The 26,323-nt window shown below is 40.0% G+C and overlaps 1 protein-coding gene across 3 annotated transcripts in view; it reads left to right on the forward strand.

The window, feature by feature from the left end:
* USP24 (ubiquitin specific peptidase 24) overlaps positions 1 to 26,323 on the forward strand; it is an 86,558-nt gene that overhangs the window by 37,113 nt on the left and 23,122 nt on the right. For all 3 annotated transcript variants that reach the window (XM_087719621.1, XM_087719618.1, XM_087719619.1), the window contains exons 16-39: positions 598 to 705; positions 1,507 to 1,656; positions 1,816 to 1,947; positions 2,314 to 2,425; positions 3,018 to 3,094; positions 3,918 to 4,058; positions 10,359 to 10,412; positions 10,689 to 10,804; positions 12,152 to 12,218; positions 13,695 to 13,805; positions 14,024 to 14,122; positions 14,199 to 14,360; positions 15,410 to 15,495; positions 15,640 to 15,733; positions 16,484 to 16,639; positions 20,210 to 20,307; positions 21,975 to 22,070; positions 22,172 to 22,400; positions 22,558 to 22,717; positions 22,873 to 23,028; positions 23,746 to 23,816; positions 24,482 to 24,642; positions 25,311 to 25,372; positions 26,105 to 26,296. In XM_087719621.1, the coding sequence (XP_087575747.1) occupies positions 598 to 705; positions 1,507 to 1,656; positions 1,816 to 1,947; positions 2,314 to 2,425; positions 3,018 to 3,094; positions 3,918 to 4,058; positions 10,359 to 10,412; positions 10,689 to 10,804; positions 12,152 to 12,218; positions 13,695 to 13,805; positions 14,024 to 14,122; positions 14,199 to 14,360; positions 15,410 to 15,495; positions 15,640 to 15,733; positions 16,484 to 16,639; positions 20,210 to 20,307; positions 21,975 to 22,070; positions 22,172 to 22,400; positions 22,558 to 22,717; positions 22,873 to 23,028; positions 23,746 to 23,816; positions 24,482 to 24,642; positions 25,311 to 25,372; positions 26,105 to 26,296 (2,890 nt within the window). The remainder of the gene's footprint in view (positions 1 to 597; positions 706 to 1,506; positions 1,657 to 1,815; positions 1,948 to 2,313; positions 2,426 to 3,017; positions 3,095 to 3,917; positions 4,059 to 10,358; positions 10,413 to 10,688; positions 10,805 to 12,151; positions 12,219 to 13,694; positions 13,806 to 14,023; positions 14,123 to 14,198; positions 14,361 to 15,409; positions 15,496 to 15,639; positions 15,734 to 16,483; positions 16,640 to 20,209; positions 20,308 to 21,974; positions 22,071 to 22,171; positions 22,401 to 22,557; positions 22,718 to 22,872; positions 23,029 to 23,745; positions 23,817 to 24,481; positions 24,643 to 25,310; positions 25,373 to 26,104; positions 26,297 to 26,323) is intronic.

Below are 26,323 nucleotides of genomic sequence, written 5' to 3' on the forward strand. Positions count from 1 at the left end.
AAACTTCATAAAATGTCACATGACTGGAGCACTGCAAACTGCCATATGGGGTGAGGCGCCATCAGAATTTTGAATCAGGGTTACAAGTATCTTTCGAGGATCCATTGTAACTTTGAATGATCACCAAATGACTGGCTATAATTCAAGGACTACTTATAATCTGATTATAAAAATAACTTGAATAACCTCAATTGATCCCTAAATTCCGTTCTTCTCTTCTGTCGTCCTACCACTGTGTGCAATCTTTTTTATTTTTGGTACAATAACTGGATTGCTATCTGTAGTATACCAGAACAGCAGACCAGGATCAGAACTTTGCAGGGGGTTTCGAACTAGGGCAAAGTATGTTAAAGATACTTTAACATACATTTATTCTGAATCCACTTCAGTTTCATCCAGGCCCATAACTCAGTTTCAGTATCTATGGCTATCTCATCAATGTTATACACAGATTTCTAAAAGATAAATTGAAAAATATATATATATTAAATTTAGGAAAAGTAAGTATAAATCGCAAAAGTAGCCTAAAATAGGAAACAGAGTTATGCTATGTATCCATAAATTTTAAGTATCTAACTTGTTTATATATTTTATTAGTCATCCCAGCACAATAATCCACAGTTTGTGTGGGTGGTACCAGCTTTACGCCAACTTCATGAGATCACACGCTCATTTATTAAACAAACCTACCAAAAGCAAGATAAGGTGAGTACTGTATATTTTTCATGCGCACATGCACAGAAATGTAGTGGAGGTGGAGAAATAAAAATGGCAAACCTTAAACAGTTACTATATATGTTTATCAAGTTACATATTATCACTTTGATAAAGGCTAGTTGAACCTTGACAATGAAATCAGGAATAGAAATAATTTGTATGTAATATTTGAATGTACATATTATCTTTCTAGAGAGACATTATACAACCTACTTAGCAATGACAAAGCAAGCAATTAAAAGCTAAAAATCGAAAAGATTAAAGAAAAAATTAAATCATCTATGGGCTTGTGTTTATGATAATATCAAATAACATCCAGTTTAAAGCCAGATTAAACATTAAAAAAATAACCAAGAAAAGTTCATCTAGCAGTGAAACAGTATGATAAGAACAAAGATTGCTTTACTAATTATGTTGTAAATAAATACATAACTTGTGACTATGTTTTTATGAATAATTTGTGCTAGTGTCACAATAAATTGAAGTATTACATTAAGCAAGATTCACTTTACATTAATACTGAAATTTAATGACTAAATTATGTTTATTTTAGAAATGAAGGGAATTATTTTGCTCACAGTTAAGAAAAATGAAAATGTTCAACATATATTCAAAATACTTGATAGTTTATTCCAGGAAAATGAAGGGGATATAAACTGTATAATCTTATGCCCCTATAGCATTTGTGGTCAGAAATGCATACAGGAAACTTCCACTTATTTAAAACTTTATTGTATATACTATAATACCTTATTTAACAGAAGTTTTTTTAAAAATATTTTTGTCAAGAGCATTATTCAAGACTTGAAGAAAAACTTTGAGATAGTGAAACTGGTAACAGGAAGCTTAATAGCTTGCCACAGAATGGCTGCCTCGGTAGCAGGTGTTGGAGGCCTGTCAGGAGCAACATTGGTGGATGGCCGGTACACCTATCGGGAGGTAAGCAAACAATGGTTTATTAAACCAGAAATCATTGAGAAAAGACTTAAACCCAACTGAGATCCTTAAAAAAGAAAAATATATGCACCTAAATAATGTAAAAGAGTCTTTTTTAAAAATATTCAATGCAACTCAAGTATATTATTTTTCTCTTTCTAGTACTTAGAAGCACACCTCAAATTTTTGGCATTTTTTCTTCAAGAAGCCACCCTTTATTTAGGATGGAATCGGGCTCGGGAAATCTGGGAATGCCTTGTAACGGGCCAAGATGTTTGTGAGCTAGATCGAGAGGTGAGATCCTGCAAATGGTAGGCAAAGCAATTCATATAAAAATGCAAGGCTGTTCAGAATAGTCCCTGTACTCTTGATTACTTATATTACGGCATTCCATTTTTATTCATTTGTAAGCTCAACAATGTAGCTACTCTGCTGAACTGATTCAAGTTACGAAAATAGAAACAGTTTTTTTTTTAAAGAAAATGTAAGATAAACATAAAGCTAAGCAGAATAAATATCAATAAATAAACCTTACTGGATCTTTATGCATACACAAAACCTACTTTGAATAATAGACATTTACTGACTAAATGAAATAAGCAATAACGTATTTCCCTATTAAAGTAAGGAAAGTTATGAAATTATGTGGTTTTTTCACAGATGTGCTTTGAATGGTTTACAAAAGGTCAGCATGACCTTGAAGGTGATGTGCAGCAGCAGCTTTTTAAAGAAAAAATTCTTAAATTGGAGTCCTATGAAATCACTATGAATGGTATGTATGTATTTTTGCCTTTTGGGATTTCAGAATAATCCTGAATGTCTGTCAGACACTTTGGGATAAAACTAGTGAATTTTCTTATACTGTAAATCATGTTAGGTTCAGAGAAATCCTTAGGGAGTCAAGTAGGTAGGAAGTACTTTCCCGTTACTCCTCTATGTGCCAATCGCTCTCTAAATAATAATTTTGAAATCCGGGCATGGATAATGTCATATGCAGCCCTGGAGACTGAGAAAAGGAGATATCCAAATTGGCCAGAGATACATACTCTAGTGGACTTACATTTCATTTCCAGGCCTTGTAACTCTCCTCATTAACTAGGGCCTCCCAAGTCTTAAAAAGAGGTGTTTCAGGAGAAGAGGTGGGAAATTGATCTCCTTTTCCTAGTCCTTTTTATCTTTGTAGTTCTCTGAATTCAATCTAGTGAATGATTTTTTAGGGGAGCATGGAGGGGGGGATTAAATCTAAACAATATTGACCAATTGTCAGTTTGCCTGAAAGCAGCTGTTTCATATAATCAATATTTGTGCTGTGTACTTAAATAAAAATAGTGGGATTCCTTTACACCGTTCATTTTTAAAAACAGGTTTTGGTTTGTTTAAGACCTTTTTTGAAAATGTGAATCTTTGTGATCATCGATTAAAACGACAAGGAACTCAATTGGTAAGCACCTTTCTATAATCATATACTGTATACCATTCACATTTCACAGGGAAAATAGTATAAATGGGGAAAAAATGATGGTTATATGCTGGTTCTTTTAGGATTAGGAGTTTAGATTTGCCTTAAATTTAAATCTAAAACTAAACAATAGGGCAGATCTAAACCTTTAATCCATTACTAGTTTAGTTTTATGTCAAGTCACTTGAATTTTATCAATTCTGTTACTCAACTTGGTATTCAATTTGTGTATGTTGCCAGAATGCAATTGACTTATACTCAGAAACTATTTTAAATAATAAAAATAGCTTTGCTATGTTAATATATCATATTAAACTATAATGTAGTCTGGTTTTCTCTCGGAATAAACTCAATATAAGTATCAAAGAATAAATTGCAGTTTATACCATTTACGTTCATAAAACTGTGTGCTAAGCCATTGTTGTAAATTGGCTTATAAAGATAGCTCTGGTTTTGCATGCTATATTACAGGAATGCATGGTGGGTTTGTGGTTTCTTTGGTTTTCTAGTTAGGTTTTTATCTCCTTCCAAAGCCTTTAACTTGGTCTTTGGAACTATAAGGGAAGAATAGCTAAGAAAGAAATTAAAAGAAAAAGAGATTGGTCGAACAAACATGGGTTGCAGTATATTAATGTTGCTCATTTATGAGATTGAGTTTGTTATTTTTAATTTGTTCAGTGTGACCCATGAACCCACAGCATATTTAAGGTGTCAGTAACTATGTTTAAAAGTCTTGTAAATTTGATTATTTCGATGTTATCTGTAACATATTATCTGCTCCAAGTACTGACTTTTGTTTCTGCAGCAAGTAGAAAAACTGGAATTAATAGGAATGGACTTTATTTGGAAAATTGCAATGGAGTCACCAGATGAAGAAATAGCTAATGAAGCTATCCAGTTAATAATAAACTACAGTTACATTAATTTAAATCCACGATTGAAAAAGGTAATTTCTGAATTTATTTCATGTACAAAGGGTAAAGCTGTATGATAGCAATAGAACTTAGACTTATATACCGCTTTACAGCCCTCTCTAAGCAATTTACAGAGTCAGCATCTTGCCCCCTACAATGTGGATCCTCATTTTACTCACCTCGGAAGGGTGGAGGGCTTGACCCTGGTGAAATTTGAACTGCCAAATTGCAGGCAGCAGAAGTAGCCTGCAGTACTGCACTCCAAGCACTGTGCCCTCGTGATTCATGGTACACATATGAGGCCAGGGTTTATCTTTTTTCTGTTTTCTTTACTGTTTATTTTGTGAGATAGAGATAGGAGGCAAAAAGCTAAGGCTGTATTCTCTAGCTTATTTCTGTTTCTAGCCTCAGGATGGCAGCAGTGGTTAGAATGCATAATTGTAGGCTATCTCTGCCCACAGTCTGGAGTCTGATTGTGACGGGCTCAAGGTTGACTCAACCTCCCATTTTTTTGAGGTTGGTGAAATGAGGACCCAGGTTGTTGGGGGCAATAGGCTCACATTGCAAACATATTGAGAGAGTGCTATAAAGTATCAGGGACGGTGTCTAAGTGGTATTGCCAGGTTCAATCATGTAATCAGGGGATTTCTTATACTATGAAAAGGTGTTCAGAGTATAAGTGGGCAACACATTGCCCACCACTACTCTAATGTTTTGAAATAAATTTAAAGGAGATTTGGTCTTCCTTGATTGTCCCAATAAAAGTAAAGTTGCAAGAGAAAAGAGTTCTTAATTAACACTCTATTAATTCAAGTGTTTATTTGAGCTTCTTAACCTTATAAAAGGTTTCCTCTAGCAAAGTTTGTTGTTTGGAGAAAGAAGGCATTGATTAGGTATACATTTGTCAGATACATCATTGGTAAATTTCTGAGAGTTTGGCTTGGGAGCAAGTGTTTGCTGATCCATGCTGCTTTGATCATTTTCACTACCTCTTCCTGTGAGCTGACAAACTCCACATGGTTTTGTCTTCTTTAGTATTTCACCAAAATCATTGCTCGGAAAATATGCTAAACTTATTGTTGATGGAGTCATTCATAGCATGTTTGCTGAATTCATAGAAAGAGTTAGCAGGAATAAACAGAGAAATATGTGCTATTTTTATATTGTTGTGTTGGGTAAATATGCCCCAAAATACAAAGGCTAACCATTAAATTTACATTTTTTAAAAAATTCTTATACAGGTGAAACTCAAAAAATTAGAATATCGTGCAAAGGTTCATTTATTTCAGTAATGCAACTTAAAAGGTGAAACTAATATAAGAGATAGACTCATTACATGCAAAGCAAGATAGTTCAAGCTGTGATTTGTCATAATTGTGATGATTATGGCTTACAGCTCATGAAAACCCCAAATCCACAATCTCAGAAAATTAAAATATTGTGAAAAGGTGCAATATTCTAGGCTCAAAGTGTCCCACTCTAATCAGCTAATTAAGCCTTAACACCTGCAAAGGGTTCCTGAGCCTTTAAATGGTCTCTCAGTCTTGTTCAGTAGGAATCACAAATATGGGAAAGACTGCTGACCTGACAGTTGTGCAGAAAACCATCATTGGCACCCTCAATAAGGAGAGAAAGCCTCAAAAGGTAATTGCAAAAGAGGTTGGATGTTCCCAAAGTGTTGTATCAAAGCACATTAATAGAAAGTTATGTGGAAGGGAAAAGTGTGGAAGAAAAAGGTGCACAAGCAGCAGGGATGACCGCAGCCTAGAGAGGATTGTCAGGAAAAGGCCATTCAAAAGTGTTGGGGACTTTCATAAGGAGTGGCCTGAGGCTGGAGTCTGTGCATCAAGAGCCACCACACACAGACGGATCCTGGACATGGGCTTCAAATGTTGTATTCCTCTTGTCAAGCCGCTCCTGAACAACAAACAACGTCAGAAGCATCTTACCTGGGCTAAAGAAAAACAGACCTGGTCTGTTGCTCAGTGGTCCAAAGTCCTCTTTTCTAATGAGAGCAACTTTTGCATCTCATTTGAAAACCAAGGACCCAGAGTATTGAGGAAGAATGTCAGTTGGTCCTACCTGAACTGCATGTCTCAAGGGTGGGCGTGGGAGCAGTCACTGTGTGTGGGTATTGTTACGGCCCAATTGCCTGGAGACTGAGGAAATCTGAGGTCACACCCCCTGTTCCTCCTGGAGACTCCCCAGATTAACTGATGGTTCGGAAGAAGGATCTGGAAGGGAAGAGAAGAAAACAAAACTAACGGCAGCTTCTCTTCCTGAAACGTGAATGGTCTGTGAATGCCACTCAGGCCTGGCGCTGGCACCTGACGGGCGGGAAGTGACTGCTTCCACGCCCACCCTTGAGACATGTAGTTCAGGTAGGACCAACTGACAGTCTCCAAGGTGGGGCGTGGGAGGAGTCACTGTGTGGGACATACCCAAGCTAGATGTCCATGGGAGGGATTATTGGACCTGAGTTTCCCAAGTGTCCAGGACACCCTGAAGAGCCCGCCTCCCGAAGGATGCCTCAGCCGAGGCATAGGTATCTAGCCGGTAATGTTTGATGAATGGTGAAGGAGAGGAACAGGCTGCAGCTCTGCAGATGTCCTCGATGGGGGCCTGGGTGGACCAGGCCGCTGAGGTGGCTGCACTCCTGGTGGAGTGTGCAGTAATGCCCTGTGGCACGGGCAGCCCTCGGCCTCGTAGGCCTTGGAGATGGCCAGCCTAATCAAACTGCTGATGGTGGTAGGTGAGACCTTGGCGCCTTTGGCAGATGTGTGGTAGGAGACAAAGAGTGCCTCCGACCGTCTGAAGTGGGCTGTGCCCTTTAGGTAAATGCGCAGGGCCCTTCTTACGTCTAGGCGATGCCAGGACTTCTCCCTCTCGGAGGAAGGGTGAGGGCAGAAGTCTGGGAGAATGATCTCTTGTCCCCTGTGGAAGGGGGAATTGACCTTGGGCATGAAAGCTGGGTCAAGTCTGAGGACGACTCTGTTATTGTGGAAAGTACAGAGGTCGGCCCTAGAAGAAAGAGCGTTAAGCTCGGAAACCCTCCTGGCCAAGGTGATGGCCACAAGGAAGACAACCTTGAGGGTGAGAAGTTGAAGGGTAACTTCCCTAAGGGGTTCGAAGGGTGGTTCCAGGAGACCCTGGAGAACCGTGGGAAGATCCCAGGTGGGAAACCAGTGGATCACCGGAGACCGGAGGTTGGCCACTGCCCTAAGGAATCTCTTGATGACTGGAACCTGGGAGAGGGACTGTGAGCCCTCCCCTCGGAGGATGGTGTCTAGAGCCGATACCTGTCTACATAGGGTGTTGTGAGCCAAACCTTTATCCAAGCCGTCCTGGAGGAAGTCCAGGACCTGAGGGACGGAGGCTGATGACGGCTCTACCTGCCTGGGTTGGCACCAGATGGCGAAGGTGGCCCATGTCGGATAGTGGATCTCCTTCTGGAAGCCTCCAGGGTGCTGATGACTCTAGAAGAGATCTGGGACACCCTCAATTGCTCCCGCTCAAGCGCCAGGCAGTTAGATTGAGCCACTCCGGGTCTGGGTGGATCAGACTCCCCTGGCGCAGCTCTACCCTCTCCTGTGGGAGACGCAAAGGGGGAAGGATTGACAACTCCACCAGATCCGCGAACCAGGGTCGCCGTGGCCAGTGAGGGGCTACCAGAATGATCTCTGCCCTCTCTGCCACTAGCTTCCTCACGACCCCTGGTATGAGAGGGAGTGGGGGGAAGGCTTCCAGGAGGCCTGCCAGCCACCTGCAACGTAGTGAGTCGGTGTCCACCACCCCCCGTGTGGGAAACCAGGATATGAACTTCGGAACCTGTGCGTTCGATGAAGTGGCGAAGAGGTCCACCATCGGATGACCGAACTTCTGGCTGATCTGGGCAAAGGTGTTGGGATGAAGTTGCCACTCCCCGTGGTCCACCATCTCCCTGCTGAGCCAGTTCCGCCCCGCCCAGCACCCCAGGCGCTTTGCCTCGTCACGAAGAGCCACGGAGTGAGTGCCCTCTTGCTTGTTGATGTGAGCCTTTGCCGCCAAGTTGTCCGTGAGAACCAGGATGTGCTTCCCGGCGACCGTCTGCTTGAACCGGTGCAGGGCTAGGTGGATTGCCCTTAGCTCCAGCCAGTTGATGTTCTTCCGCAGGTCCATCAGTGTCCACCGGCCCTGGGCCTGCTGGGACTGTAGGTGGGCTCCCCAGCCGAACAGACTTGCATCCGTGGTAAGGACCAGCCTGTCCGGTTCCCTGAACAGAGACCCCTTCGCCAGAGAGGAAGGCCTCCACCAGCGAAGGGAGAGCAGTACCTGCGGGGTCACTAGGACCTTGAAGCTGGCATCGGATGTTCTGTTCCTCTGGTGGGGAAGTAGGAACCACTGCAGGTCTCTGGTGTGGAGGCGAGCCCAGGGGACGATACCAATGCAGGAGATGAGCTTCCCGAGGAGCCTGGAGAGAAGTGCTACGGGAACAGATCGGAGCCTGCGAATCTCCTGGACCAATTCCACGATGCTGTCCCCGCGCTCCTGGGATAGGAAGACCCTACCCTCCACTGAATCTATAATGGTACCCAGATGTTGGAGCCTGGTGGAGGGAGCTAGGTGGCTCTTCTCGAAATTAATCGAGAACCCCAGGGATGACAAGGTACTGATGGTGGTAGCTAAATCCCTCTCTGCGCGGGGAGCTGAGGAGTCTTCGTAGCTCCGATGGCTTCCTTTTCACCTCCGGAGGACAGCTGCTGCCAGGCTTGGCTTCTTACACACACACACCCTTCACCGGGAGCCGGTGCTGCGGGGCCTGCAAATCTACATGAGCGCGGATTGCGCCTAGGCAGGCAGGAAAGAGCGCGAAATTCGAGGTAGGAGAGATGGAAAAAAATTTTTAAAGTAGAATAAGGCTGTAGGAAAATCCTGTGGATGCTGCAAAAGGAAAAGTCTACAAAAATATCCTAACTAATACTATTCACTGGAAAATCACTGAATAGCTCCTGTTAGGCCGAAGACTGAGGTTAATCTGGGGAGTCTCCAGGAGGAACAGGGGGTGTGACCTCAGATTTCCTCAGTCTCCAGGCAATTGGGCCGTAACAATAACCACACAGTGACTCCTTCCACGCCCCACCTTGGAGACTGGAATGGCACATACTGCAAAATGCTTGAAGTCCAGTGTGAAGTTTCCACAGTCTGTGTTGAATTGGGGAGCCATGTCATCTGCTGGTGTTGGTCCACTGTGCTTCATTAAGTCCAGGGTCAACGCAGCCGTCTACCAGGAGATTTTGGAGCACTTCATGCTTCCTTCCGCAGATGAGCTTTATGGAGATGCTGACTTCATTTTCAAGCAGGACTTAGTAGCTGCCCACACTGCCAAAAGCACCAAAACCTGGTTCAATGACCGTGGGATTACTGTGCTTGATTGGCCAGCAAACTCACCTGAACTGAACCCCATAGAGAATCTATGGGGCATTGCCGAGAGAAAGATGAGAGACATGAGACCGAACAATGCAGAAGAGCTGAAGGCCACTATTGAAGCATCCTGGTCTTCCATAACACCTCAGCAGTGCCACAGGCTGATAGCTTCCATGCAACACAGCATTGAGACTGTAATTGCTGAAAAAGGGGCCCAAACCAAGTACTGAGTACATATGCATGCTTATACTTTTCAGAGGTCCGATATTGTTCTATGTACAATCCTTATTTTATTGACTGCATGTAATATTCTAATTTTCTGAGATTGTGGATTTGGGGTTTTCATGAGCTGTAAGCCATAATCATCACAATTATGACACATCACAGCTTGAACTATCTTGCTTTGCATGTAATGAGTCTATCTCATATATTAGTTTCACCTTTTAAGTTGCATTACTGAAATAAATGAACTTTTGCACGATATTCTAATTTTTCAAATTTCACCTGTAAATTTACTTTGGATGCCATTTTTGAAGTCCTCCGGGATTGGGTGGCCTATAAATTTAATAAATAATAACAAAATAGAAAATTTGAACCAAGCTTTCAAGTAAACTATAAACAAAATATATATTAACAGGCATTTAGCAATCTGATATGATCCGTAACACAATGAATACAATAAACTATTAGTTGTCACATCCTAGAAGTGGGATACAAAGAAATAAAAAAAGTCTGAGAATTGTTGCTCATTGTTATGCTAGCAAATTATTAGGTTAGGATGGTCTGAATTACACAATATTTAAAAATACAAGTTTATTAAGCAATTATTTTTCTTTTTCTCAATCTTACCCATGTTTACATTTAGCAGTTCATGTTTTAAATAATGCTGTGTTCTCTATATATATTTAACTGATCTTTATTATTTTCAGGATTCTGTGTCACTCCATAAGAAATTCATTGCTGATTGTTATTCAAGATTAGAAGTAAGGGTTCACTTTCTAAAATAAATATCTCTTCTTTATTTCCTGTTTTATTTTGTTCTTGTACGATTCTAAAGTCATAATCAAATGCTCCATAAAATTCTTGAATATCAATAAATTGATGAGTTGTAAAAGTGGGTTCCAGACAAAACTGCTTCATTGACATCTAAGTTTAAGTATCTACTTATATCACCTTCTTATTTTACCAATGTGGCCTCAGTGGTTGCCGTCATCTAACTAGCCTTGACTTTAGTTCTGCAATAATGTTTTCCATTGTAGGCAGCCAGTTCAGCTCTTGGTGGTCCAACGCTGACCCATGCTGTTACCAGAGCTACCAAAATGCTGACAGCAACTGCAATGCCAACTGTGGCAACATCAGTACAATCTCCATACAGGTAAGCGTACACTTCCACAATACCATGTTGTATGAACATGTTATCCATGTTCCTTTTCAATTCTCAGGACTTGCATACAAAAGATTTAGAAATGACTTGTGGGTGTACAAAAGATGCTTGAAGCTCAAAATGGCAATTTCATGTAAAATCAATAAAACAATGTATTTTGGAGTTCTGTGCCAAACTTGGAATGAAATACTCTTAAGTTTTCCTGAACTAGGGACCAAACAAAGCTGTTACAATTTGTGCTATTTTGGGAGTTGCTCACCTTATGTCAGAGGTCCCCATCCTCTGATCCATGGACCGATGCTGGCATGTCAGCAGCTAGTCTGCACAAAAAAGGAAATTTGAGGGATGCAGGCAGCATGTGAAACTGTGTCCCCTTTGGTCAGGGGGAAAAACCTTCTCTCCATGGAACTGGTCCTTGGTGCCCAAAAGGTTGGGGGCTGCTGCCTTACATGAATGGTGGGTTTTGTTTTCTAAAGAATTCTAGGAAGTGGATACTTAGCAATCCATAGAAGGCACAGATTCCAGTCATGTTTCTAGAGTTAGTTGAGGGATGAGGTGCCCTTGGAGGGGACAGTTATATACATAATCAAAGTTTAAGAACATTGTGGGGCAGAGAAAATGGACAGTCTGTTCTTTGTTACAGAAATATAACAATTACAAATAATGTAATCATTTGTCTCTGTGTTTTCTTTTGCAGTCAGGTAGTGAAATGCCAGAATGATAACTATTTGCATGCAGAACTGTGACTAATAGCATTGTGTGCTGCTTAATGACCGCAATAATGTTAAGGAAGGAATAACGATTAATTTTTGCATCACATAAACTCAAAAGATCTATTTAAACTATTGCTATTTGCATCTCTGGCAAATAGATTCTGTGAATAAAATTACTTTTAACAATAGCATAAATATACTTTAACGGCTTTTGGCTTGAAGTTTCTTCCTAATGTTCAAACATCTGCATGGAGGGCTTTTCTACTCAATTGTAGCCCTTCTCTTTTTTTAAATACAGTTAACACTACTGTTTTTTAGAAATAGTAATAATCAGCTTCTTATTTAATTGCTACCTTGGACCTCAACACACCTGCATATATACATGTATGTACTTAATACTATTTCATGGTAAGACGTACTTATATCATATACCAGAAAACATCTCCAAGTTAATGCCACTTCTCTGAAAATGAAAATGTTCTGCAGAAGCTCATTCAAATCTCTGCTATTTATTCAAAGGTCATCCAAATATACATTTTTGATAATGATTACCCAATTCAAAATCAGTTCAAATATTGTTTAAAGTTATCTAAAACTCTGCTTATCTCAATCTCTGCTGCTCTAGGTCAACAAAACTTGTAATAATTGAGAGACTGCTACTTCTGGCAGAACGCTATGTTATCACTATAGAGGTAAAAGAAACATACTTTTGCACAAATATTTGATTTACTAAATGCTTAATTTGTATCTGGGAATCCATTATTTAATGTCTGTTTCTATAACTGGATTCATTCTGCAGCTTAATTCAAATAAGTATACCTTAGTCCAACTTTAAGAAATCTTGCAATGAGAATATGCCGGGAGTGGGAGTGGGGGGACGGCAAGGACAAGTGTGATTAGAAAATGGTTTTAATAGCTGCAGATTCTATAAATAAAGTAAGTTTTCTGTGTTCAGCTTTCAATTGTCCTTTGTCATAGTTGTAAGAGTGTCATATTGTAGACCATTTTATTTAAGAGATAAATTTTCATGAGCTGAAGCTGACTTCATCAAATACATTGAATGAATTGGCTAATGCGGTGTTTAAATATGTTGGGATGGTGAAAAGAAGGGAGGGGGAGTCAGGGTGGTTATGCTGATAGACATTTATTGGGAAGAAGAATACAAGTACCTATCAGTCATGGGAATGTATTAAGAACCTATTGTGTATGTTGTTCTAAAATACCTTAAAACCTCTTAATGTATATATGTATGTTCCTATGTTTTCAACTCAGTTGTTCTAACAAAGTTTCTTTGTTCCAAACTCCACTTTGAGCTCTATGGTGGAATGTCTTGGAAGTTTTAAAAATTGCTGTCAAGTTGAGTTTATTTTGAGTCTGGATGACAAGCTGATGTCCATTAATTATTTTGTGCAAGGTCTGGCCTATTTTTGTTGTATGTAGAATCCAGAGAGCATTGCTGGCAGATGATGGCACATAGAAGAAGACATGTGAATGCAATTCTAACTTTGTGTGTAAAGCTTTGTATGAAAAGGAAACATCTGTGTAGATGTGGGGTAAAGTAGTCAGTTGGGCTTGCTTCAAGGTATGGTTCCCATGTTTTTTGTCCTGGTGCTTGTAAGAATCTTCTTCAGATTGGGTATGCGAATATGGGCTTGCCACCAAAACCTATGAAAATGTAGCATCCAGTATGGGTTGCTGATTATTATTGGACCGTTTGTGTAGTTGTGAATAACAACCCAGCATATTCTGTTGTTTTGCCTTTGTAGCTAGTAATTTAATAGGATCTCCCCTGGGAATTGGTATATTTCGATCTGCGCACTGAGCTCACTGTGTGGATAGTTCAGCCTGGTTTATTTTTGAGGCAGTTGAGTATTGCTGCCTATCGTGTCAATATTAATGCAATTATAATGGAGAGCCTGGTTATAGAGAATTGATTTGTTGGTATGTTCTAGATTGAAGTAGGGTGTTTCCTTTGTAACTGCATGTTATCGTAAGTGAGGCCAGTTGATTGTGGATCCTGCATGCTGCTGAAGTGATTTGAATAATATACACATATACATACACACACACACACACACACACACACCAAATCGCACGATCACCGAACCGGTTGTTAAACGGAGGATTCCACCACTAATATAAATATATATATTTCCTTCCCTCTATAGGATCTTTACTCTGTTCCTCGTACTATTTTACCTCATGGTGCCTCCTTTCACGGACATCCTTTAACTCTCAATGTCACATATGAGTCTACCAAAGATACATTTACAGTAGAGGTATGTAATTTTATATTGTGGTAATATTTGGAGGATTGCAGAATCTCCTAGTTAAAAAAAAAGAAATTGATACAAGGGATAATATGTAATATGCTGAAAAACATGAGAACTTGAGAGACAGCATGGAGCATATTAATATGCACTTACACTTTTCATATGGTGATGACATATGGTTGTCAATTAAGAGTATGAATGACAAAATTATCTTTTTTTTACAGGCTCATAGCAATGAAACAATCGGAAGTGTCAGATGGAAAATAGCAAAATTATTGAATGCCCCTGTGGACAATATTCAGATCTTTGCCAATGATAGTTTGGTATGTTAATTGCTTGTAAGTATATTTCAAGTTGTAATGTCTGCTAAATCTAAGGATTTTTTTTTAATTATTTCAGTTAACAGTGAATAAAGATCAGAAGCTGCTTCATCAGCTAGGCTTCTCTGACGAACAATCACTTACTGTAAAAACATTGGGAAGTGGAACTCCATCAGCAAGTTCTGCCGATTCATCCAGTAGCAGTAGCAATGTCTTCAGTTCATCATACGCAATGGAACAGGTAAAGCACGAAAGACTGAAATGTGGATTTCATATTTTAAATTAAGTTGTCATGGTACTGTCCGTCAGAGTTAGGTGTATGTCTGTAGATGTTATCAGTCACCCAAGTCATGACTGTCTAAATATGCTTTGAAAAAGGTAACTGTATTTTCTTGATTTTTCTTGAAGACTTCACACTTCTCATCCAATGAGCTTCTTCAGTTCTAACTAACTGGTGGGGAATCCATGAAGAAGTGAAGCGTCTTCAGGAAAAGTCAAGGAAATCCAGTTTCCTTTTTGAAAGCACCTTTGGGATAGAGTTATGTTGTAAGTGAAGAGATTGCATCTTCTATCTCTCCTTTTCTAGCATTGAGGGGTTTCTTTTGCAGATACCTTATGTTTATTAAATTGGTTTTCTAAAATGAATTCTGCTCACCCATGATTTGCTCTCTAATATTGTTTCATTTATCGATTTATTGATTAAATGATTACAATAATCCTTTCATAATACATTTGGGCATCTTAGTCATTTGTTTCCTGGAAAATCCCAAGTTGCTCATGAAGCTTAAAAATTATCTAGAAAGGTGGTGAGAGCTGATGTTCTGAAAGTGAGATGAACTTAAAGTGGGAAACCTGTTTAAGACTTAAACAATTTCAGAAACGAGCACATCCAAATTGTTTGAAATAATGCCAACTGTAAATAACAAGGGAAAATGCTAAAGTAGAAGTTGTCCCTAAAATAGTTCAAAGAGAAATATTTCATCCTAGAACTCGGATAATTCAGAACTCAGAAATGTAATGTTCTGCTAATTCTGTTATTTTTACACACACACACACACACACACACACACACACACACACACACAGTGATAGTTGTCATGATTTCTTTGCAGATTCATATTAAGTGTTTACCTTGAGGAGATAACTGGAAGTTGGTGTAAAAAGTCTTATGTTAGAAAAGGAAGGAAAACTTGTGTCTTTAGGCCAGGTTTTAAATTTATGCTGCTGTGCTTACAAATAAGATTGTTTAAAAGAGATGAAAGAACTCATAATATATTCTTTAATCCTCAGGAAAAATCCCTTCCTGGTGTAGTAATGGCCCTTGTATACAATGTATTTGATATGCTTTACCAGCTTGCTAACCTGGAAGAGCCGAGGTAAGTTAAGCATTGTTAATGTAGTATGGAAATATTGTGCTGCAGAGTTTAAAGAGCCAGACTCTTTAAAAGCATGTGCAAATACACACAGACTGTCCTCCAGCAGAAACCTAAGTGCATCATGTTTTTTTTTTAATTCTTCAGGATTACTTTGAGAGTTCGGAGGCTTCTTTTATTGATTCCTACTGATCCAGCTATTCAGGAAGCTCTTGATCAATTAGATTCCCTTGGACGAAAGGTACCAATTGCCGACCAGAATGATAAAAACTAATAATAATCAAGTTTTATTTGCTTTTTAACTTTTCATAATGATATTAATTGACTGTAATGATTAGCTGAAATGAAGCCATGCAACCTCTTAGTTCTTATGGGATAAAATGTAAATTGCCACTGGCTACATTAAAATGGTTTCTGATAGTTTGGATAAAATGGAATATCAATTTTGTAAAGTGGCTATTCCCTACTTGCTCAATATGAATACTTCATTTCTAGAGATTCATACAGTGTGTCTAATGTGTTTACTGCCACTGGGACTGGAAAATAGTGCAGTGTTGGCATAGCTATGCATTAGCTGGCAGGACTCCCCTAAAAATACAGAATTTATTATCTTTAATGTATGTCTGTTTAAGTTACACGCTCATTTAATATAATCTTAATACTTCTGGATGAACTGCCTCCATAAGGCAGCAGCCAACAGGCACTGAATCTTAAATATATTCCATATACAGTTTAATTTCAGGAAACTTAAGCAAAGCTTACTTTTGGGGGGTGGGGGGAAGCAGATTACAGGATAGTCTATTTATAAATAATTAGTTTGGAGGCTCTGAAAACGCAATATATTTTGCTTAAAATGTAATGAGTGTTTTTGAAACTTTGTTAGGGCTTATAAGTTCTCTATGTAAGATTGTTTTATACACTGAGAGTTATAATAATTTCACAAACTATGTAAGAATACCCTTCATTTTTTCTGTGCTTCTTTTTCTCTTAGAAAACACTGCTTTCTGAAACAAATGCTCAGTCTTCAAAATCTCCTTCTCTATCTGCAAAGCACCAACACCAACCTACTGCGGCTTCCATACTTGAAAGTCTTTTCAGGTCTTTTGCTCCAGGAATGTCTACCTTTAGAGTACTTTATAATCTTGAGGTAAGAATGAAACTGTGGCTAGAGATAGGTCAAAGTCAGACTTATAACACATGTTTTGCCTATCTGTACAGTTCTCAATAAGGGTGGAGATAGCATCCATGCATGGGTTGACACTGTCCATGCTCTGATTGGACTGAGTCTGATTACTAATTAATTAACCACTATATAACCCGCCTTCATGAGTGGTACCACTCAGTTTCCGACTCAGTCCACTCTGGGACAGTCGTGTTATCCATCTTACCTCTACCTTAATTAGTCAAAAATTTCATAGATTCAAAACTGTTGATTCTTTGCAGCAAATGTGAGTATCCTGACTCCAAGCGCTGGGGCTCTGAACACTTGAGGCCACAGGGCTGCTGCCCACGCACCTCCCCCCTGAGCAGCACAATGAGCGTTGGCTCCCTGCCTAGTTTAAATGGCACGCCTGAGAGAAAAGCAGGTGGCATGTCGTTCCTTTTAAAACTAACAGCTGCGGAGACAGGGGGAGAACCCAGAACGCCGCGCAGCGGCTGGGCAGCGCCCCAATTGCCAGAGCAGCTCCGATAGTGTGTGCAAGGTCGTTCTAACCTTGAAGGAACAGCGTGCCGATAGGGAGAGCCCAGGACGATCGTGAGCGCCCGGTCAGGCCAAAAATTACAAAGGCAGCCGAGCACTTCTCTGGGAGACTCGGCACCATTTCTGAGGCCTCGGCTGCGCGAAAAAGGGCATGAACAACATTTTGAACGGGGCGGAGCTCAGAGTGCCCACGAAGAACTGCCATTTTCTGCCATCTTTTGACTGTGTGACAGTATGGCCGATGACAATGTGCCTGAGCCTGCCTCGGGCACTGGCAGGGAGGTCACTGAACCTGGACCTGGTCTCCTTACTATGGCGGAGGATTCTCTTTCCCTTGCCGGGGCAGCCTCATCTCAGACTAAGGCCTCCCACAAGAGCTTGTCTTCAAGCAGTAAGAGCTCAAAGACTAAGAAGGCATCCAAGGCTTATTCCAGTACCAGGCATTCGAGTGCCTCCTCCCAACCAATCTGAGAAGGAGGCACGGGCACCGCAAACTAGCCCACTGCCACCGCTGCAGCTTGATTTAAATCAAGGTCCATTTAGCCCGATGTTACCAATTAACACATCGGGACTTTGGGGGCCCACTGGGCCTCATTTCCAGGGTAGGAGCATGGAGGCCACCTTCACCCCGACTGCAGCTAGCCTTCGCCCAGCAGAACACCTGACTCCATTGCCAGCCTTGTATGCCCCTGCAGCCATGCCCCCTAGTTACCAGGACTTTATAGCGGAAGCTATAAAACAAGGGATTGCAGCTGAACTAAAGGAGAGAGCCTCAGGGCCGCAGGTTGAGGCCCCTCAGGTCACATCTCAAGCGAGGGGGGCGTCGGCATTTGCAGCTCTTTCTCAGCTACCAGAACATGACCATAACCCCTCCCTCGCCTCAGAAGAAGGCGAAATTAGGGATGCCGACCTATCAGAGGAGGAGGGGCCAGTCACTGATAAACCCTCCTACATGGGTCTTTTTCCATCTAACTTGTTCACCCTCTTGTTATGTAAGGCCAAGGTGGCTTCTGAGCTTGGGTCTCAAGCAGTGAAGGGTCCCCCAGCGCAGTCCCAGTCAACCAGCGTTTGGTTTACTGAACACAAATCGGAGACGGACACCATTCCAGCCCCGCAGTTATTTGTCGATACCATTCAGTGTCAGTGGTCCACTCCTATGTCCGGCCCAGCTCCGTCAACCAACAATAGATGTTTCTATAACGTTGCAGATGACCTCAACAAGGCACTGTTATGGCCAACAATTGATCCGCCAGTCGTAGCCCTGTACACCAACACTACAATGCCTGGGGCGCAAGAGGACATACTCAAGCCAGAGGAGAGATGGGCCGACCAGGTCATCCAGCAGGGCCACTAGGCAGCCACCTGGGCAGTGCGGGCCTCGACAGCGGCTTCCTTTTTCTCCTGCTTGAGCCTTAGCTGGCTACAACAGCTACAGGGGCGGATACCGGTCAGGGATTCAAGAGCCAATCAGGACTTGAACAAGATTGTAGCTACTGTATAATTCACTGCGGACGCCACATTGAGCACTACTCGGTTCGCCTCCAGGGCAATGGCGTCTTCGGTAGCCTCACACAGACTTTTGTGGCTGCAACAGTGGCAAACAGATGTCAAACATAAATAGCGCCTTCCATTTGAGCCATATACAGGGGGCACCCTTTTGGGGGATTCACTCACCCCCCCCCCCTATTGATTGAGGGTAAGGATAACTCCAATCTCACGAAGGGGTTCACACGCCTGGCTCCTTACCCTAGAAAACAGCCCTTTCGTGCCCAGGAGTATGGGGATCCCACCCGACAGCCAGAGTACTCTCCTTTGGGTTATTCCCACAGGGAGGGTTCTTTCAGCGGTCTAGGCAACAACAGTATCGGCAGCAGAGGGGTAACAAATCTAAGCGTCCCTTTTGGGGAGGCGGTAACCGATACTACACAGAACTTAATACCCCTCAGGAACAGTTCCCCATTGGAGGCACGTTACGTTTTTCGCTGACCAATGGGAGGCTATAACTACTGATGCCTGGGTTAGGGCCACGGTCAGGTTCGGTCCGGCCTTGGAGTTTGTTTCCGCACCCCCAAAGTTCTTTCTTCGTTGCCCTGTTTCTAACAACCCCCAGAAGAGGTGCCTTATGCAGTCCACTATACAGCATTTGCTTGAGATTAGGGCTATACAAGAGGTACCGGCTGACCAAGCCAGCTGTGGTTTCTATTCTGTTCTGCTTGTGATACCTAAGGCCTCTGGAGGGTGGAGGGCCATCTTTGATTTGAAATGATTAAACAAGTTTGTCAAGTACAGACGTTTTAAAATGCATTCCTTAATCATCATTCTGGAAGGTATTCGCGAAAGATATTTTTTAACCTCGGTTGACCTCATGGAGGCATACCTGCATGTGCCCATCCGGAGAGAATATTGTCACATTATCAGTACAGGGCATTACCCTTTGGCTTTTCTTCCACGCCCCGGGTTTTCACCAAACTATTGGTGGTCTTAGCAGCCCATCTACACTCCATCCCTGTCAGGGTACAACTTTATCTAGATGACATATTGGTACAATCAAGTTCCAGGGACAGGGCGGTGGACGACTTTCACCTCACGTTAGATATATTGAGGGGGCATGGATTCGCCATCAATGAAGCCAAGAACCATTTTACCCCCACAACTTGTATTTTACAGTTGGGAGTCTGGATAGATACGGAGGCAGGTCAGGTTTTCAAAGTGCCTCTTAATTGTTCCTTGAAATGAGTGGTACTGAATTAAACTTAACATATTAAAAAGCTTGTTAATATTTAAGAAGCTATATTATTACTTGTATTGATTCACTTCCCACTCACCATTATAACCGGTGAGTGGGAAGTGAATCAAAAGGACCCTTTGAATTCAGATGATTTTTTTTAAAATTGCATAATATTCTGAATAGTATTCAACAGTAGATATTGCTGCCTATTGCCAAGTAGAAAATTATGCAAACTGTTTGGTGAAATAGGTTTAATTGCATGTTTCTGAAATTATGAATATTTTTAGGTATTGAGTTCCAAGCTAATGCCTACAGCAGATGATGAAATGGCAAGAAATTGTGCCAAATCGTTTTGTGAAAACTTCCTTAGAGCGGGAGGCTTGAGGTTGGTTTTTAAATATTTCAATCAGCTGAAGGGTTATCTAAGGTCAAACTGTTGAATGTTTAGTCAGTTAAATTAAATGTTGTAACTTAATTTTTGGACAACTGTTCCAAATATTAAGGAAGATGTGTAACTTTGTCTTGTTGATTCATTTATTCATATACAATTCTTACTTTCTAAGTAGCTTCAAATTTACATACATGGTAGTGGTCAATTTTACTGAAAGTATTTGTCATCTCCTTTCACTTAAAGGTCTTCTGTAAATAAGCTGTCTATAGGGCTCCAACTACAACTGACTCTCAGTTTTTAATTTGGTTTTAACTCTCTGCATAACTGTTATGAGGCTGATTTCAGAAAACAAATCCTACTACAAGAAAGAAAATAAAGTTGTTATTTAAAGAATTGTGTGATAATGGAACTTGTTTTCCAAAAAATAGTTTTGCTGAAATTTGAAACTTTCACAGGTATCAAGGTCACTAAGGAAACCATACTACCATTGAACCTATTTGGCAGTTGACCAGTATTCTGGCTTTTAAAACTATAAGGATTAGCAATAGCAATAGCAGTTAGACTTATATACCGCTTCATAGGGCTTTCAGCCCTCTCTAAGCGGTTTACAGAGTCAGCTTATTGCCCCCACAGTCTGGGTCCTCATTTCACCCACCTCGGAAGGATGGAAGGCTGAGTCAACCTTGAGCCGGTGAGATTTGAACCGCTGAACTGCAGATAACAGTCAGCTGAAGTGGCCTGCAGTACTGCACCCTAACCACTGTGCCACCTCGGAAGGGAAGATGATGAAGATTCTCAATTATCCAAGTAGAATTATCTGGAAATTGAGTCCTGCAACTAACTGGACTTCTTTTCTTCTTGGCTTGAAACATTTCACTGCTTATCCAAGTAGGCTGAAGAAGCTACTTGGATAAACAGCAAAACATTTCAAACCAAAAAGAAAAGTCCAGTTGCCATGACTCAACTTTCAGACATTAGACAGGGATGTTCCAAGAATGTTAACTACTGCATCTCATACACAGCTTGGCAAGTGAAGTACCAGTATATCAGCCATTGTTCAGGGAAAGAAGAGGGAGGGAGGAGTATTACTTTGTGTATACCAAAAAGTAGAATTTTATATCATTGGAAGTAGAACATTTGGGGCAGTAACATAAACTTAATTCTGCTATAGTAGTATAGTGAACATATAAATCAGGAGTGTCCAACTCAAGGCCTGCAAGCCACATCCGGCCCATGGGGTGCTTAGATGTGACCCACGGGACTGTCAGTCCCGTGAAGGACCAGCCCTTGGTGCCTCTGCCAGTGAAAATGGAGCTCAGGAGGGCAGCCCTCCTGAGCTCCATTTTCACTTGGCACAGCTCTCAGGCCCACACAGGTTCCCCTGACGTGAGTGACATCGAGCTCGCCATGTCCACCCTGACCATGCTCCCCCCCCCCCCCGGATGAAACCCAACTCTGATGCGGCCCGCAATGAAATCGAGTTTGACACCCCTCACGTAAATCATTTAGCAGACTTCTGTTTGTAAGAATTAGTGTAATTTTTCATGCAGTTAAGCAATGTTCAGTTTTGATACTTTATTGTGGAAAAAATCTGTCTCATTACTAGTTTTCTACACATTTAATTTTATTATTTAAAGAAATCAAATGGTTTTGTTTTCTAGTTTGGTAGTGAATGTCATGCAGAGAGATTCCATCCCCTCAGAAGTAGACTATGAAACCAGACAGGGAGTATATTCCATCTGTTTGCAACTAGCAAGGTATGTGCTTGATTTGCTGAGAAATTTGTAATATACTGAATAGTTTGGTCTTAATGTTGTCAATGCTCTTCACAGTTCAAACGGCACATTTTTATGTTTAGGTTTTTGCTTGTTGGGCAAACAATGCCAAGTTTATTAGATGAAGATGTAGCTAAATATGGAGTGGAAACACTTTCATCACGCCCTTTCCGTAACATGACTCGGCAAACTACCAGGCAGATGTCCATTTGTGGAACTCCAGAGAAGTCTTCGTATCGGCAACTGTCTGTTTCAGACAGGTCCTCTATTAGAGTAGAGGAGATCATTCCTGCCGCACGAGTCGCAATACAAGTAAGTAATACTAAAGCTCTATTAAAATAAAAGGTTACATATTTTTTTGCGTAGAATGTTAATAGATTGATCACAACAGTCTTCTGATTTGTGATTACTTGAAGCGTCACCTTGCCTTTTTATTTCAAGCAAGAAAGAATATCCTTTTTCTTTACAGACCATGGATGCAAGTGACTTCACATCAACAGTTGCTTGTTTCATGCGACTCTCATGGGCGGCGGCCGCAGGACGCCTTGATCTGGTGGGGAGCAGCCAGCCAATAAAAGAAAGCAACACCCTGTTTCCTGTTGGGATTCGTAATCGGCTTAGCAGCTCAGGTACTGCCTTAGCTCAATTTAATTGAAAAAGCAGAGAGTTTGTTCCACGTAAGACATTTGATTCTACCAGTAGCTGATTCAGTCCAAACCTGAGAGAAATGTAAGACTGAAAAGGAAGATGCTTTTATATGATCTCTCTTTTCAATCTATTGCAGGAAGCAATTGCAGTTCAGGAAGTGAAGGGGAACCAACCTCTCTACATGCTGGAATCTGTGTGAGGCAGCATTCGGTATCCACCAAAGATGCACTGATTGCTGGAGAGGCTTTGTCTCTCTTAGTTACATGTCTACAACTTCGTAGCCAACAACTAGGTAAGCTTGTGGGAACCTATTACACTTTTATATTTAATATCACTTCCATTAATAATTGTGCTACATAAAGCGGGCCCTAATACATTGTGAAGATTCAATCATACCTTCCCAAAATTTGGGTTCATCCTTTCCATATTTCTGTTAATGGTAACATTTTGCTGTAAGAACATGTGCCCTTTTCAGAGTCTTGGGAGTTGGTCAGTACATAACGTATATGATATAAATGCTACATACAGATAAATCCTCAACTTACGACCACAATTGAGCCCCAAATTTCTGTTGCTAAGCTAGATGGTTTTCCAGTGAGCTTTGTCCCATTTTACAACTTTCTTGCCAAGTTGTTAGGGAACCACTGAAGTTATTAAGTTAGTATAACACAATTGTTAAGTGAATCTGGCTTCTCCATTGACTTTGCTTGTCAGAAGATTGCAAAAGATAAACATGACATTGGGACACAGCAACTGTCATAAATACATGCCAGTTGGCAAGTATCCAAATTTTGATCATGTGACCAAGGGGATGCTGCAGCAGTCATGTGTGTGAAAAACAGTCATAAGTCACTTTTTTCAGTGTCCTTATAACTTCAAATGGTCACTAAACAAATGGTTGTAAATTAAGGGCCATATTTTCTGAAATGACATATTAATGCTAATATTATAAAATTATACAACATATTTTTATAAAACACCTTGAAAACATAGGATGTTTTTATCTTAGGATCTTTCTACAATCTCCCTTGTGTTGCTGATTTTATCATAGACATACTACTTGGTTCACCAAGTGCTGAGGTGAGTAGCTTGCATTTCTGTTTCAAATATTTTTTTCCAGAACATTAGCAACATAAACATCTTTGACATGTCCAGATCTGTATAAGGGACAAGTGATAAATATTTGTTACTGATATAAACTACTTTTACATGATTGATACATGCTGCATATATATCCTAGGATTAGAGAGCTGTACTTGGGCGAAGACACATATACATTACATTATTTTAAATGTTATTAATGCATGTATACAAGTTTAAAATCAAAATTATATTTGCTTCCTGCAGAATGTAACTTGTCAGCATAGAGAAAATTATCCAGTTAGAAATGTATTTAATTTTAGTTCTATTTAATTTTACTGTTACCATGGTACTATAGTTTTTTTTTAAAAAAAGATATCAACTGATTTCTGGTTTGCAGACCGTAAACAAGGGAGACTTTAATGATTGGGTGGTAGAACTGTCAATCAGAATTTTGAAACTAAAAAAAGGAGCTTGGTGTAGCATAATAAAAAAAAAAAATAGTACAGTAAAAGAAAAGAGCCATAAAAGGCTTTTCAGATGAATCTATGTTAAAAAGCTTAGTTTAATGTGCAGTGACCAAAATGTGAAGCTGGTTTTGCAGATTCTAAAGCACTTGTGTTTCAAAAGGTTTGTGATCAGATATTTGCTTTTCTTTTTTCCAGATTCGTCGTGTTGCCTGTGATCAATTATATACCCTTAGTCAGACAGATACATTGGCTCATCCTGAGGTTCAGAAACCCAACCAATTTCTCTTGAGTGTTATTCTTACAGCCCAGCTGCCCCTTTGGTCACCTACCAGTATCATGAGAGGAATCAACCAGAGGTAAGCTGGAGATATGAGTTAAACAGAGTTAAACATAAGCATTTGTCTAAAATGTATACTTAAATGAAAATAATTCGGCCAGAGTTAGCAAGATACCTAAGTGTTAGAAGTGAACTGAATGTGTTCTATCGCCTGTGGAAACAATGCCACCATATAGAAATTGTTGGGCCCTAATATACCTATTTCTTCATGTAAGATCTTTTTAAATGGACAGTTGAAGTAAGTAATTTATGATAGCCTTTTGCCATGTATTCTTAACTATGTGACGATATAATATGCACAAACAAAATAGATCAAGCTAATAATTCTGAATTTTATCCTTCCCTTTATTCATTGTTCATTGTTGTTCATTGCCATAACACAGGTTTCTAAATAGCTTCCATTTAGTGTGGTAAAATAATTTAAATACAAAATAAAATATTAAATCTTGAAGTCAAAACAATATCAGCAAAAAAATAACTGCCGTGGAAAACAGACAGAAGACAGACTTTAAACTGGTTTCCCATTTAGGGAATATTATCTGTACCCATTTCAGCACACGGTGACAAAAAGTTTAGCCATCACTGGTTTAGTATATTAATATTATTGTAAATAGATTCTTGTCTTTTGCAAATTATGTCATATGCTTATAAGAATCTTAATATTAATTGCTTGAATTCCTTTTTTAGACACTTGTCCCAATGTACAGAGTACTTTGATCTTAGATGCCAATTATTGGATGATCTTACATGTAAGTAGTAGGAACTAAAACTGCTTTAAATAGCAAAAAAAATGTTCTTTATCCAAAAAAATAGAATTCTAGGTATACAACAACCAAAACCTTTTATTCTGAAAAAGCCAACTGAAACTATTTTATTCTTACAATTTTTCCCTGTGAACTTTGTCTTAAACTCTCTATCGTTTAGTTCAAAATCCACAGTTTATATTTATCATGAACAAGCAGAAGAATAGCAGTATCTGCTAATCCCACTTTTAAGGCTAAATAAATTCTTCTGTCTTGTTAATAGAAATAATATCTTTAATATTAAGAGCTTTAATAAGTAACCAGAATAATTCTGAGATATACATAAGATATTATACATACATACATACATACATACATACATACAGCTAGTTATATAAACTATATGATTAATATACCTTTTCAATAACTATTTCTAAAATGATTTTTAAGATGTGAAATTATTGTAATAATGTAAATTGTCATATTTGATTCTGGTAACAGAACCACATTTGAAGTTATATGTGTATTTGCAGGTTGTACTATCTGAAAGATCTCGGTCATGTTATTTTTAAGGAGTGGAACGACATTAATTTTTAAAGTAAATGCTTGCTTTATGTCATATGCCTTAAATTAGCATTAGTGTTGATTTCAATTATGTTTCTCTTTGGACTATTTGATTATAGTGATGTGCTTACTATTTTCCTTCTCCCCTTGCTTCATTTCTTTTTTATCTCATAGCTTCAGAAATGGAACAATTAAAAATTAGTCCAGCTGTCATGTTGGAGGATGAAATAACTTGGTTGGATAATTTTGAACCTACTCGTGCAGCTGAGTGTGAAACCAGTGAGGCTGACAATATGTTATTAGCAGGACATTTAAGACTTATTAAAACTCTTCTCTCACTTTGTGGAGCAGAAAAGGAAATGTTAGGTAACTATTTATGTTTTAATTGCATTG

The sequence above is a fragment of the Thamnophis sirtalis genome, unplaced genomic scaffold (assembly GCF_051295495.1).
Source record: "Thamnophis sirtalis isolate CommonGarterSnake01/CBP01778 unplaced genomic scaffold, rThaSir2_p1.2 scaffold_7, whole genome shotgun sequence".
Taxonomy (NCBI): domain Eukaryota; kingdom Metazoa; phylum Chordata; class Lepidosauria; order Squamata; family Natricidae; genus Thamnophis; species Thamnophis sirtalis.